The sequence below is a fragment of the Tigriopus californicus genome, chromosome 4 (genome assembly GCF_007210705.1).
Source record: "Tigriopus californicus strain San Diego chromosome 4, Tcal_SD_v2.1, whole genome shotgun sequence".
Taxonomy (NCBI): domain Eukaryota; kingdom Metazoa; phylum Arthropoda; class Copepoda; order Harpacticoida; family Harpacticidae; genus Tigriopus; species Tigriopus californicus.
The window spans coordinates 8551450-8566955 of NC_081443.1; the positions used below are offsets into that span (position 1 = coordinate 8551450).

At 40.6% G+C, this 15506-nt stretch overlaps 1 protein-coding gene across 1 annotated transcript; it reads left to right on the forward strand.

Moving 5' to 3' along the window:
• Positions 1 to 1152: 1152 nt before the first annotated feature.
• LOC131879594 (uncharacterized) lies at positions 1153 to 14998 on the forward strand. The gene is made up of 5 exons (XM_059225952.1): positions 1153 to 1324; positions 1868 to 2426; positions 12547 to 13382; positions 13905 to 13985; positions 14879 to 14998. Exons 3-5 carry the CDS (start codon positions 12693 to 12695, stop codon positions 14996 to 14998), a joined length of 891 nt encoding a protein of 296 aa, XP_059081935.1. The 5' UTR covers positions 1153 to 1324; positions 1868 to 2426; positions 12547 to 12692.
• Positions 14999 to 15506: the final 508 nt, after the last annotated feature.

The window sequence follows — 15506 nt, forward strand, 5'->3', positions numbered from 1 at the left end:
GGGGTTAAAATACGCATGGGCTAGGGTGATTGGATTCGCTTTCCTTTTAGTGCTTGTTTTTTGCTGTTTAGTTCGCCTGAATTGAGTGATTAGGCACTTATTCTAAGACTAAGGGGCAAATGTTGGAAATTGAATAGGGCTATGCTCGCATTCCATTAGTGACATACACTTCAAGGAACAAGTCCAATTTGTCCTGACTTCTAATGGCTAGAAGCATTGCAATGAAACTGGCTGTTTGTTGTGTTATCGTCCGTGGCCTGACCAATAACAATTTTAGAGAAGGGCACTTGAGAACAAAAGTTTTTTCATTAACTCTGAAGCTTGCAAAGAATCTGGGAAGGCTGGTATTGCGAGGCATAAACCTTTGATTTACTGGGAATTGTTTGTGGAGTCATTGAATTGAGAAAACTTGGCTTCCAAGTTTACCTCACAAAGTAATAATGTCACTGAGGTCACCCACCCACAATGGTGCCAAACAAGTCATTTACGTATGTTCCACACCAACCCCCTCATACGTTCAAGTGAAAGAAAGGCAGTCAATGGACCTGTCTGGCAAGTGGAACAAAAATCGTTGTGACTGTGGCTGTCATTTCTTCTTCTCGGGTCCCAGTTTCTCCCTTTCACTTCGACTTTTCAGTATATGGCATCAAATTAATAGATGGATACGGTACAGGATGGTGCATGGTGCATGCTCGAAGAACGTAGTAAGTACGAAGAGTAGGCCTTCCTTCTCTCAACGCTTGGCCAAGGAGCTTTTGGAGCCCATGAAAAAGTGGAACATTGCTCGCTGTTCCCTCGTTTTCCATGGACCAAAAACGAGGACGAGCGGATCGAGCGAGGGCAGGAAAGGATCGAGTACGAGAAAGAGAGAGAAAGAAAGAGAAAGAGAGAGAGGGGAAAGAAATACAGAAAGAGGAAGAAGATGTTGATGATGGAGCCGCACGCGGCTGCCTGATTCTCAGCCAGCATTACCGACGACTCTTCGTGTGGCTCGAATTCTCGTTCCAACAGCTTTGGCAGGCCCCTTGTCGTGACATACAGCAGCCACAACAACAACAACAACAACAACGCCAACAACATGGGACCGAAGTTCAGTGTCGGTTCGTCCTTCCAGAACTGAGCAAGTGAACTCAGTCAGACAGTCTCGAAGTTGTGGCGCTTTTACGTCCATCCTCGCTTTTTGATCGTGAGCTATCAAGCATTAGCAGAGCGCCCTTTTCATTAAGGAACAGATTAAACAAAGCCAATGTGGTGGTACTGATGTGCTTCGACATCGTGGGACACAAATTGAGTGGCTGTCAGTGTGAAAACAATACCCGGAATTGTGAGTGTTTCATGAACTTTACGATTAGCCGGCCTTGTCGAGTTTCTTAGGTCCACATGTTGGATCATTACCCAACACTTGACACAAATACCATTCAGCCAATCCCACGTGGGATATACGATCGTTCTCCACCCATTGACGTCATTATCATTTGGGTGGGTGACCTTGGGATAAGCATGATCTACTTGGAATAAACGCTTAGGACTATTTAGAAATTGATCTTGGGGTATCCATTGAGGTGGTAAATACCTCGAGGACCTTTGAAAAATGCACAAACTAGCTTTTACGACTCTCAGAATGTCGCAAAACGCCAGGCTTGGTTAAGGTAATACAATGCTTCAAGACCCAGGAAGTCTTTTGTGATTGAACTGAGCAGCTACAACCAAAGTATCGATTCTCTTAACATTACTCTAGTTACTCACCCAGGTAATTCATGCATATTTTAGCATACTTCCCCTCTCATATTCGGTCAAAAACCGCTTGAGATCGTCTCTACCACAACATCACTCATGGAACACTGACGGATCTGTCGTCTTTTTCTAGAGGCTTCAATGGTGGACAAAAGACAATTTAACGATCCTCTGCTGCTTCTCAACGGCATGTATGTAGAACTAACGTCTCAACTTCTGAATGTGTCCACGAACCATGGACCAGTCATGGATTGGTGACTCCAGAGAAATTGGAACCAGTTTATTGTTAGCCTTCCATAGTGGATCCCTCTTCGCCCAGAGAATTCGTCACCGACACGCATCCCACCATTGCCAATATTCATGAAGTCTAGGGTGCCAAAAGGCCAACCATAAAGAACGCTACCTTCCTCTAGCCTTTGGAACAAAAGCAACAACAAATACTTTGTGCATCAGCGAGTTTGTGTGGACGTGTCACTCCTTATCGGAGGCTAATGCACTACCAGTTCATCCAGTATTGAGACTGCTTGGCACACTCAAAAGCCGGCAAGGTGATTAGTGACGGGGTTTACAGACCTTTTGTTGTAGAATCGCCTTCATTAGCAATTGGACGTGCGACTGGGATTTACATGTTTCAACAGGATCAGTGACTACTGCACACCTCGAGCAAGAGTGGAAATCAAGGGACAGATCTGGTAAGTGCTGCTCCTTCGGCTAAAGATATATACCTCCATACTGCCGACCTCCTATCCTCTTCCTCCCACTCCCACCAATACTTAGCCTTGGACCGAGAACATCTGGATTTCTCTTTCCCCACTTCTTTTTCGTCTCGTTCAAAGGAGACATTCATCGGATAATGCTATATAACGTGTGGAGTAGACTCTAATTCACGTAAAATAACATTCGTTTGAAGCGTGCCTGAGAGCCACTTGGCAATTCATAAAAATGTATTTACCCTAATTCTGGAACGGAATCGGCTTATTGCTATTGCTTCGGGAATACGATTTGGAGTATTTTGCTTATTAGCCTGTCTGAAGGTGTTTCAGAATGAGAGTTCTTGGAGTCAATCGCTAAGTTAAGCCACGGGGAACCGATAGATTAGGGAATAGCAAGCTGTTCGATAATGATTGACGAGAGTGTAGTGCCGCCGATTCTATTCCACAAACTATTTTTTTGAAAAGCAAACACTTTTAAGACTAGTTTCATTCTGAGTGAAGCAAGATAAGTTGAAAGGTTAAATACTCGATTAAGAGTAGCTTTTGAAAGTGCAAAATCAATTGCCATGTTGTAAACGGACTTGAAAGAAACAGAAAGGCACCTATTGGGCTCTGACTTTTTGTGGCAATCATTGTCACAAGTGTTAGCAAGAATGAGTAAAAGTAAAAACAAGCAAAAAAGAGAGAAAAAAATCTTAGTTCAATCGAATGGAATGAGTGCTGAAGTACAATAACGAACCCCGTCCCCGAAAGCATAATAAATAAAATTGAAACCATGAACCTGTGAGGTTTCAACATTTTTTAAAAAAATATTTTGATCTACGAAACAGTATCGCCCATTTTTCAGTTTTCAATCGCCCAAAGAAACATACGTCTATTTTGTGTGTAATAGTGACCTATATCAATGAATCTACCTTTTAGCCTCGTTGGTGCTCTGAAATTCTGTTTGACTGTCATGTTGGTAGCATGCAATGACAAAAAGTGACTTCAAAGAATCAGGAACATAGATGAGACAATAAATGTGGAGGTTGGAGTTGGAGCACTTTTTTATACCCTTTCTGAAACAAGTGATATTTGTACTTAGCCTCAGTAAGAGAAACTTGGCCTCCTTTCTACTTATTGACATCTTCGGAATTATTTTTCTCTTATATTCAGGGGAGGATTTTTATTACAAATCAGTAGAAGGCGAGACAATGAAACAGAAAACGCTATTTTTCACGGTTGTTAAAGTTCGGGGATAACAAATCATTGGACTCTGCACCCTACTTCTTTGTACTATGACACAAGAATTATTCCCCTTGAGGTCACCAATGCTATTGATTCAACAAAAGAAGTTGTAAGCAACTCTTGTTTCAACTGCAGGATGGCAAACATTGTTTCGAATTATTTAGAATAATTAGCCCAATCTGCCTTTTGTTAGCGCAAGGCTGGTTCACAGAAATTGTAAGAGAGAGCTATCTGACGCCCAGAAAGTTTAACCCAGAACCTTTTGTATAGCCTATTTGAAGTGTGTTAAATAGCTATGATCTTCTATTCAAAGTTTAAATATGAAACCAAGTATAATTCAATGGCAATGTACTATTGGGTTTTCTAGTTATGAGTTCAACCCATTTCTTTGTATTTCCAATCTGAATCACCTTAACTTTAATTGGAAAAAAGTTACTCGTGGAGCATCTTAACTTGCAAGTTCCAGGATAAATACGAGTGGAAAGTTAGTCATCAGATTGTAATAAAAAAAGACTGTCAATATCAATTTGTTCTTACGAAAAATTCATTACATGGCATCCCAAACCTCAAATTGATCTGACAATACCCTTCACAATACCTTTCAAAATACATCAAACCTCAATCATGAATGTGTCGAACAAAAATCTTACTATCGAGTCCGGCTTCTGAATGAGATGCTCGTTATCGTTGAGAAATGGTTTGGAAGTGAGCCTGTTAGTTCCGAGTGTTTTCTTTAAAATCTGAGCTCTGAAATGCTAGGGTTTTTCCGAATCATTTGACTGGTTCTCCCAAACAATTCCTCTCGCCTTGCTTCAACAAACAGGCTATTGTACAACGAAACCACCGCCCATCCAGACACTTATGTCGAGAATAAATGCTCAAATGTGCTTTGGTCGGAAATAGAGTGATGGCTCTGCGGCAAAAAGTTGTCGGCTATTGGGTAGTAAAAGCCCAGGAAGCTGAATTACGGGCAATGCTCGTTGTTTACGAAAAGGATGTGAACTTTTCTTCTCCTATCGCTCTCTTCTGATCGGCTTATACATACTTTGAGAGCTCGAGAGGTGTTCACAGAGCCTTCAAATGACAAGTAGCATGCAAACTGAGAGGTTAGCGCGTCTTCCTTTTTTACGGGATTGAACCTAAACATCAGCGAGCGCCTGAACTGCTCAACACTAAGAAGGCAAAAGATTGGATATTGCTGGTTGGATATTGAAGTCCACTTCTCTTCTTTCTCGGGCTTCTTCATAGTTCAATTTGATTGAATATTTTAATATTCGTAGGGAATACGTAGGCCTTGTTGATCTGGTTGCATCTTTCAAGTCAGACTTGGACGAATTTTTAGATAGCATTCCAGATCAACCCTACATTCAAGGACTAGTTCGGTCTGCTAACTCAAATACGTTGGTACACCAAATATCAAAAACAAGATGTAAAAGTAATAAATGCACGAATTATAACCTTTCACTTTGATGGTACTCTGGGGATTACATACAGACCAGGTTAGAAAAGAGACAGGTTAGAAAAGACTAAAAATAACAAACCAAGAAAAAATCTGATAGAGGGACAATTGTTGATGGATATACGTGCAGCTATTTTAAGAATGAAAAATTGATTATATCCGAAATAGATTAATATCTATGTCCGGTTTTGGTATTCTTACTTGTTCATGATGTTCGTGAATCGAGAAAAATCCGACTGTTCACAATGAAAAGGAAAACTCTTTAGGATTTAGAAGTGAAACACATAGCCATTAAGAAACGTTCAAACACTGCATAAAGCTGATCTTCTCAAACTGGCAATTTGTTATTACAGACTATTTCTAGCGGTGATAAAATCACTTGCCTGGTATTATAACAAAGTAATCCTGATGTAAACATGCTTTTCGTTGTTTTTGTTCGATTTTCCAATTGTAAAAAAATGCTGGGCGATGGCGGCTAAACCTACTAAATAGCAGCTGGGAGAGGAAAGTTATCTCATTTAACGACGGTTAGATCGTCATGGCGATCACAAAGTCAAAGTAAGGAAATATTGCTCCTCAATCAATTTGAACTATGGGAAATCAATCGAGTTTCAATCATCGACATTACTGTAAAATGGCGCATGTAATACGAAACTTCCTCCACTTTTGTTGAAGTTTATGGTCTCTGCATGGAACATAAATCACTTTTTCATTCTCTTTTGTTAACAGTCTTTTTGAGTAGTCAAGGTCCAAGGAAGGTAGAAAGGAAATAACTCTTAGTTCCAAACTAGAATATTGCATATTTTAAGCCTGACATTGCTATTTATTCGATCATTCATGGATTATTGCTACATGGGATGACTGTTTTCTGCAATCTCGATGGGTGCTCAATTTATTTATTGGGATAGCGGAGGGCAACACCATGTCGGAAACATATTCAAGCTTTAGTGAAATAAGGGCTCTAAAGAGTTGATTTTGTAAATTCGTCCCATTATGTTTCAACGAAATGCTCTTTCTACGCACTTGTTCTTGGCCAGGAACAAAAAATTGTCGCACGCAAAAATATCATACAGCAAGTGTGAAACAATAAAGTAAATGGTTGTACTTAGACTTAGTGTTTGGTGCCTTAGACTAGAATTTATAATATTTTTATAATGAGGCAATTTTATGAGATAAAATAACATCGTCTGACTGAGATATTTTTGCAAAAATGCATGAAATGTGCAGAAAGTGGCAATCACCACTTAGTGCTCCCATCTCTCATCAAATTTACGAGTATTTAAAGTGTGACCAAAATTTATTTAGTTAGCAAGTGATCCAGTCATGAAACGTTCTTATTAAAAAGAGACTCAATGACAAGCACTTTGATATGCCCAATAACGTGCTCTATTACGCTTTCCCGTTCATTTCACTTAGCTATATCACTTCCACTATTATGTTTACTTTTTCAGCACAGATTGATATTAAGTTTTAGCTTAGCCTTTTCTGCCATAATTCAAGTTGCATGATCGCGAAAATAATTTAGTGCTTACCCCCAAACCCTGCACCTAAGTGCACCAGGTGATTGGTTTTTTTTTATGCATTTGTTCGAGTTTTCCAAGGTTTCCCCATTTCTTTAATGAAAAGTTTATCGAAGCTGAAAAAGAAATTATAACTATGCCCACCAATAGTTTCTTGTAACGGTTTTATGAAGGAGGGACTAAACTTGGGTTTGCAATGAATTACTTAGAACTGAGAATAATCAGAAGAAAAAGAGGAACTCTCATCTTTATTTGCTTTCATCAGATGGGGAAATTATTTTCCAAATATGTGCCTAGCTAAAAGTACGATTTTCTCAGTTGTATCCATAAGTAAAACATAAGCGAGTGGTTGAAGCCACCTCATGACAGCTAATGAAAGGTGGGGCTAATTAGGAAACTAATGACTCCTACATTCATGTCCGTCAGGTTTCTAAAGCAAGACCGACTTGTTCAAGGGCAGATGAAGTTTTTCTTTGGGAATGAAATCAGTCTCGTTGCACGAACTTTTTGATCTAACGTATAATTTCGAAAGATTGAGGACTTTCGATCTGTTCGAATAATGATAAAGTGGTGGTTTTCAAAAGATTGTGAAACAAAACACTTGGCCTTGATATCATGTTCAAGCAATGGGTAAGATTTGATAAAGATAGACCTCAAATATACACATTGGGCCTTTCCTGTCCGTTTGAAAATTGTATCAAAGCATGAACTGCAATTCAAATGATTTGCATAGAACACTTTGAACTCTGGAAAAAGCTCGAAGCTGGACAGATTAATCTCTTTTCATGGACTACATTCTCTCTTTCACTGAATGAGGGCAATTTGATCATAAAGTTCAAGCACACCAAAATCTCTTAAAGTGTCTCTCGCCATCCAAGACCAAAGATAAAGGCCAAATATAGGCAGTCCAGAAATGTGCTCCGAGATGTTTGCCAAGCAGCCATTATTGTTCCATGTTGTTTATTCCATTCCAACACCAACAGATCCAACGAGTTGTGGGTTGACAATATTTTGGCCTTCTCTGTGCCTTATTTAAAAAGGCAGGCCAGCTGGAGCCTTGAAGTGTGACCTTCTTTGAAGGCTTGTCATACCATCAAAGCCCTTCTTAGCATGTCATTCTCTCCAACTCAATTCATGAAGGCATTTTAGCATCTCAGGGTACCTGATTTAGAACATGGAACACGCAATACGTGTTCCAAATTTTGGAAAATCGATAAAGAACTATCGGTTCGTTAGTTCACCATGTTCCACAAGTTTCATCTTTGATCTCCGACTTAGGTGTATAAGAAAGATGTTGGCCTCCTTCCTAACCTCTTTGCTCAATGTGAATCTCATGGAGACAAGTATTGGCTTGATTCAAGGAACTCGTAGAATGGTTGCATCGATATGGCTTGATGTTTGAAGATTGTGTTTCCAAGCCCCATGGGTTCATCTGGAAATGCCAACCCAATATGGAGCATTTATCATTCAAGATTACCAAGTAACTAGTAATGAAGATTACATTCCCAATAGTGCTTATTAAGTCAGCAAAAATGGAAAAGTTTAGTTTCTAGACGTCAATGAAAATAGATATGATGACTTTCAAAGATCGATTCCAAGATGACAATCCTAAAGCAATAGTGAATTTGGGACCGTGGAATAAACAGGGCTCAACGTTTGATTTATCCCTTTTCCACTCATGAATATACTTTCCGCTCTCTTTCTTGGTGTTATCCTTTTATTCCCCACAATAAACCAAGCAAAGAGATTCTTAGATTGGCCAAAACTATAACTCAGCTATATTCCTTTGTCTTTCATGAGCATGTGCTGAAATGGCACTCCAGAAAATATGATCATTCTGCTATCCCAGCACAAACAAAATGAAGTGTCAGCAGAGACCTTTCACTAATCAAAGGTACCTCTAGTGAGTGGTACCAGTAATTTCCATGATTTTTAACACTGTTTTGGTTTAAGTTTCGAGACGAAATGACGGAAAATAAACTTGTGTGGCATTGAATCCTCCAAGATTAAATTTGGCAAGATTAGATTGACAAAAGGTTGAGATGCCAAAAGCTAAAAGTGTTTCGCTACATTTCAGAGCACTTTAAACTTTGAAATTTGCTCGCTAAGCACGTAAAGAGAACTCTCTACACCAGAAAGCTTGCACAATTTCGTTTCAGAGTGCCTTGATGTATTCTGAATGTGTTACATATTACCTAATGCAGGAGATATAACAGAGTTGGTCAATGGCACAAGAATGACTGTGCAAGCATGGATTTCAAGACTGATGTACATGTAATCATTAGTTGGAATGAAGGGCAAAAAATGCTGCACTGATTTGAGTCACTTAAAAATTGACTTTGAGCACTACGCGTGCACAGATTGAACATATTGCAAAGTATAGGTTCAGGAAGGGTCCCAAAATTCAATTTGAAAGCTTACACAACAACAAATATGGATGTTATTCCCCTTGGAGGACAACAGTCCTTGTGAGGCCTGCAATTGGTTTCCACGTTGTCGTCATTCCGTTATCGAGCATAGAAATTAGAATACATTATGTCAGCAAATGCCAGAATATTCAATTTGCCTTTCAGCCATGGACTTGAAAAGCCTTTTTTTCGTGTCAGCCAGTGCATAAAGTAATATCTGAAGTAAGAGTGTAGGAATGAGAAGACAAGTGTCTATTGATCTCAAGATCAGACCCACACTCATGTTCTTGAACCCCATCACCCCTCCTCTTCTCATCTCTGTGATCAGCTAATGCGCCTTTATGCAGATCCACTTTCTGGCCGTGTACAAACAGCGGGCTATTTCCGGAAAGGTCGAGTCGTACGAAAGATAACAAACTTTCCTCATGGTGCTTTTGCTAGACGGAGAAAAAATAGCCAATCCCAAATGGATATGGATGGCACCATTGTGCAGAAGGTTTCCCGGTCTCGGACGACGTCGTTCCAGACAATTATTCTTCCTCAGGTTGGCTTGTTGAAAAGATAACATGCCTGTGACACTGATTTGTGAAGCCGCCGCAGATTTTTTGGGTTTAAATCCACCCTGGCATGTCCTTCAAATCCAGACTTTGCCTTACCTGCTGGTGAAACCTTCAAGACATTTTAAAATGCATAAGGAAATAATCGAAGAAATTCGGCGCAAAAATTTGTTGGCAAGAGATGAGCAAGGTTGTAGAATTAGAATATTGCAGGTATCACCCAAATGGAAGAGTGACCAACCTCTTTCTCACATTGGGATCAAAACTTGAGCGAAAGTTGGCTCATACATCCGAGAAAGTGACTTTCCTTATTTACAGAGTGGGTAGTGGCTTTCCCATTGTGTTACAAAGGCCAAAAATCCATACTTTGCACAGAGATTATGAACATATTTAGTCTCTAATTACTTAGAGAAGACTTTTGGCTCGTGTTCTACTTAAGGAGAGGTACAAGTGGCTGAATCGAAATTCGTTCGTGAGCCATGACCAACAGTCTACAACTATTTTCCAATCATGGTAATCAAACTAATACTGAAGAATCATTTTGCTCTCAAAATGGATTGGAAAATCTTTTGCATCCATATAAATGGGTCCAATCACATCAAGTTGCCAGATACCAAGAAGAACATATGGCTGGAAAGTTTGTCTCCCATATTCTCTTTTCCTGCAGCTGTGTTGGGATAAGGTTTCCACAAAGACTTTTGGGGCCTCAGTGGAAAGAGTGACAAGTTCTGACTTTTTGTTGTTCCCAGATCAATGGATCCCTGGAGAAGATTTGCTTCTACTGTACATATTGTTTGAACACCAAACACTATTCCATCCCACAAAGTGTGCCATGTTCCCCATTTTTTTCTGTTTCCATTGAGGCTAATCAAGACTAATTACAGAAAACATGTCCCGAGCATCATAGGCGCATGAACAGCATGTGGCCAATCAGAAATCCAGAAGTGTTTGATCATATCGAAGGTCGCCTCGAGTTACTTATGAGTATATTACAGAATACAGTATGCGTCCATATTCAGTTTTCCAAATTCCCAAGGCCATTTGTTTTGTCGAGTTATACGACTTGAGAGTCACTTGGTGACTCGATTGTTCCAGGAAAGGCTGACTTGAGGATGACTCTTGCGTTTGTTTATTGCACCTTCACTCACGATCTTGCCGATAGTCATGTTCCAGAAGGTCAAGGACAGAGGAACACGTTTCCCATTTTGGGATCCATAAATAAGGAAGAAAATCAAATGTGCTTCAACAACTGCCACGGCAAAAAAGATGGATTGACGTCACGCAATATTTTTGTTGACACGGAAGAAGAGAGCATGTTGATCACCAAGGTTCAACATGTTCGTTTTGCAAAGGCTAGGTCTGTAAGTTTCAGGTTTGGTGAATAGTAAAAACGCTTTGAAGTTATGTCAAAGTGGATAACAGTAAGAGGATATTAATGAAATGTGAACAAGTACGTACAGTGCGAAAGCACAATGAAAATCGTTTTCCACAAGACAGAAAGCAATTTGTTCCGCAATGTTAAGACATTACTTGGGACAATATAATTTGTTGCAGATCCGTTAAGCACTTGTCGGGAAATTGCGAACCCTGCCCATAAATCACAAATAAAGGCCAATGAATTCATGGAATGGCTTATAGTATACTCTACATGGCTTTCCGAATTTATTGTTGTCTAAACTTCAGTTATGAAAATGTTTTGTATGAAATACCATTTGAAGTAAAGGGTTTTGCAAACACTATCATCAAGTTTGTTGCAAATTGGTTCATTTATTTTGATCACATGATTCTCAATCTGGAAGTACCATTTGACCATAATGGACGTCCGCTCCTTTTCCCAAAATTATCCCCTTTCTATGAACCCAATTGAGGGCCTTGGATGGTTGGAACACTACTTATTGCAAATGTAAACTTTTCCATAATAGCCTGAACTTTTTGGGTACTTCTAACAAAATCAATCTATTTTCATATTTAGAAATTAAAATCTTGGTGAAATTCATAAGACTTGTTGAAGCCACTCCTTTCATTTCTAGGATTGAAACGAGTCACCAGACAACTCGCCAGACTTAATTCGTTTTCAGAGACGGGCCATTACATGTAGCTAAAGCCTTTCAAAGTCATTTCATAAGGCTTGGGAGCCTTTATCTTTGTGATTAAACGTTAAATTGATTTCATACTTTTTCAACTTTTGGCTTTTCCCTGAGAACGCCACCAAAGATCATCAATTAATTCTTCCTGAAATTATCAATCTCTTTTCTTTTTCATGAGGCAATTTCTACAACAAGGTTTGTTTATTGCGACAGGACGAACCCCATTGACAAACATATGCTGGTTGATGTATCTTTGACGATTTTTTTTAAATGGACTCGTGTTTCCTTTTTTAAAGAAAGGCTCATCTTTGCCTCAGAGCGACCACTCGGAATCGAGTCCGAGTTTGCTTCACCGTCTCGAAGAGTAGAGAAAGCGGAGATTTTATTTTAGGACGACTCTTTTACAGTACTAGCGGATTTTGTAAGTGTGAACTAGTTCCTTGCTGTGAGCAATTTTAGTGGTTTTCTCCATTTTCAGAATTCTCTTCAACCGTTGGCATTGCAAATACAACCTTTATGTATGTAGTAAAAAGCACCTTGATGTTCGAATTCAAAAATGAAATGGAACAAGACATAAGAACCAAACTTAAGAACTTCAACCTTTTCCGGGAAGAAGATATTCCCCCAATCCTTTGCCTATTTTTGAATCATAAAGTGTTTTGTTGTCCCTTTTGAGCTACATGCTCTCCCGTCAAAGCACAATGTGGGCAGGTTGCGTGAAACCCGTATACATGTTCCGCTCCATTTATCGGCTTCCATTTCCTTCAAATTTGAACAATTTCCACCTGCGCCATTTCATGAATTTTTAAAATCCCATCAACCGTTCTTATTACGATTTCAGGTCAGACCATGCGGCTCTTCATTCAACCAACACCAGGTCATTCAAGGTGTGAAGTGAACGCCAAGGGGAAGTGAAAAGGATTTTCTTGAATTACTCCGCGAGCTCTTGGGGAATCGACGTACGTCAGTAGCGACGGCGATTGACCTATGAGCTCGATCAATGACCCTCCCACGTCCCAATGTGGGATTGTGGGCGTGGCTGCTCCGGCTGTCTCGCTCATCCCGTCGCCCTCTCCGTCCGCCATGAATCTCCGGCCACCCGCCCTCCGGACTAAATTGGGTTCTCTTAGTCAGGATTCGAGGGATTCGCATGGGTCCTCCCTAGGAGACGCCCATAGCTTAACTCAGTCAGCCAGTGGTTCCACGGCGAGGTTGAATCCAATTCAAGCCACCATCAACGCCCATTCCGCACCTGACATGGAACAAGAAAACATCGACCTGGACCTCCCCTACCGGCCTTTACGCTCTTACCTCCAGCCTCACGATTCTTATGATTCTGCCACCACCTCGCCTTGCTTCCGGGGGTCACACGAGTCTGTCAAGTCTGAGCGGCTGCCGTCGGGGGCGTTGCCGATGACGGTCCTCGCCGCTCGACCCCGAAGTAGCGGAGTGATACGGCAACATTCCCAGCCCGAGACTTGCCTACATATCTGTACTTATCATAAACATCATCATCACCATTCACCTCATTTAGGCCATGAGAGTGGCCCCACGGCCACCCGGCCCCACACGATATCACAAGCACATTCCCACGGAGGCGGAGGGGCTGGCGAAGGAATTGCCAGCATAGCAGCTGATACCCTAAGAATCAACGGAGCGCTCAAACAGTTCAAACAGGTACCAATGGTCGAGAGGAACCCTGGCCTATCAATTATTGACATGTCCGGTACTTTTACTCATTCTATTTTAGGTTGGTAAACTTGGCTAATTATGAGCATGGACGTTTTTAGGGTCGCTGGTTAATAGCTTTTATAGGATGTATGGTCCTTTCAATCTAATAAGTTCCATTTAGAACATCAGCTTTCTCTCTTTCTCTGCTTTGTTACATTCATGAAGTGTGGAACTTGATTGAGTTGAATTTTATGGCCAAAATTCGACCTCGGTCCAAGCTTCAATGGTCATGACTCATGACCATGATCGACTTCCATGCCTCGTTAGTTCTTGTACAATCACTAGAACTTCAATACTTGTGATCGCCATGAAGAAGCATACGGTTTTATTTTACATTTGCATGGGGCACTCTCTTTAATATGGAAAATGAAGGAGACCAGTCTGGATCTGCGGTAGACTTTGGGCCCTCTTCTCTTTTGTACTGCTCTTTTTGACCATTTTCGTCCCTACCTAAATTGCCTCTTTCAGTTGGAATGGGACCCTAAGAAGATTAAACAAGAACAAAAGGACAAGGAACAAAGAGAGAAGCTCTTGCTCAAGTCGTTACAGGTGAGTTTCATAGAACTCCACCATCGTCTCTTCACCGCTTGCCACTATCACGTCCATTTTGTTTCCCAAACCATCTCGAACAGTGAAGAGAACTCATTTACCCTTTCATAGATAACACCAGCATGCTCACAGATTGGATCACTCCAACAGACTCTACCACTTGCCATCTGCTTCTTAAAGGGTCTTCTTTTGTACCAAAATGAATGTATTAGCTGTAGCTTGACTATCAACTGGACTTGTACATTCTATCATCATACTTGAAGTATTCACGATATCCCAATTGATTATCTTTCTTGTACCCTCAATAATTCATCCAACCAATCTGGACAAGTTATGGTCGCTCAATTTTGACTAACTTTTGTTCCTTCCACACGTACACGGGTAATTGAATTTTCCAATCACGTCATTGTATTCCCTTTCTCTCATGGGATAATAATATCTGAACTTTGGCCGTCGCACCTCCCTCGATCCTCGTGTGTTTTAAATGAAATGTGCCTTTACTAATACTACCTTTCATTTATCAGGGGACAGATGAGGATGGTCGCCGGTCATCACACGGCTCAAGAAGTCATTTCTCATCATTTGACGACAAATCCTCAACACCGTTCTCGTCACTTGGAGCTCAGTTGAAGTCGGTAAGTCGATTTTATTTGTCCCTTGTGAACTGCTAGAGGATTGACCAAAACAAACAAGCTCCTATGGGGATCAATGACTTTCTCGTCCCAAATCAACAGAGAAAGAATACTATCCCAACTTTCACACATGTCACGATTACCCTAAAGTGATCGAAATGGAATCTGGATGGTTTTAGTTTAATCATGATACACAAGAGCGTCTTGATATCTCTAAAGGCCAGTCTCGGCCGTTAACAAATTTGGTCCATGATTTTTTAGAACCCCATTTCGACCAAACTTCGACGTCAAAGGCTTCAACGGGCCCAAACAGTGGGCACGCATAATACGAGCCAGGGCTCTGAAGATAACAGTGAACATCATCTGGTAATGGTTCAGTAACATCGTTCTTTACACACTCACATTCAGTTCGTAGTTGGCAAACACATTTAGTTTGATTTCCAGTCACCCTTACGTGCAGTGTGCGTGTGTTCACTTAAAAAACATCCTTTGCCAACACAACCCTGCAATTTTCTTTGCGGATTTATGCACCGCCATTGGGATAGTAGTTCGGTGTTTAACTTTTTTAGTTCATTTAAGAGACAATTGTTTCGTCAAACCTAAACAGAGGTCGTGTCTAAGAATCGCATGGGTCTCTAAACCATTTGAATGCAGTCGAAATGTACTAGTCTATCTTTGGACTTGTTTTGTTGCATAGTTGTAAGGTAAGTAGTGCACCAGTGGTGAGTGTTGTACTGTAATTCAAAGATTAGTACTCGTTTTGATATGGATGGCTGCGCAGCATTAAATAATTTAGCACAGGCAAAATTTCTCTATGCCAATTGGCTTTGATTATTCGATCACTCTTTGGTGCATGGACCTGGGACGTGTAAATCACGTGGTACTGCAC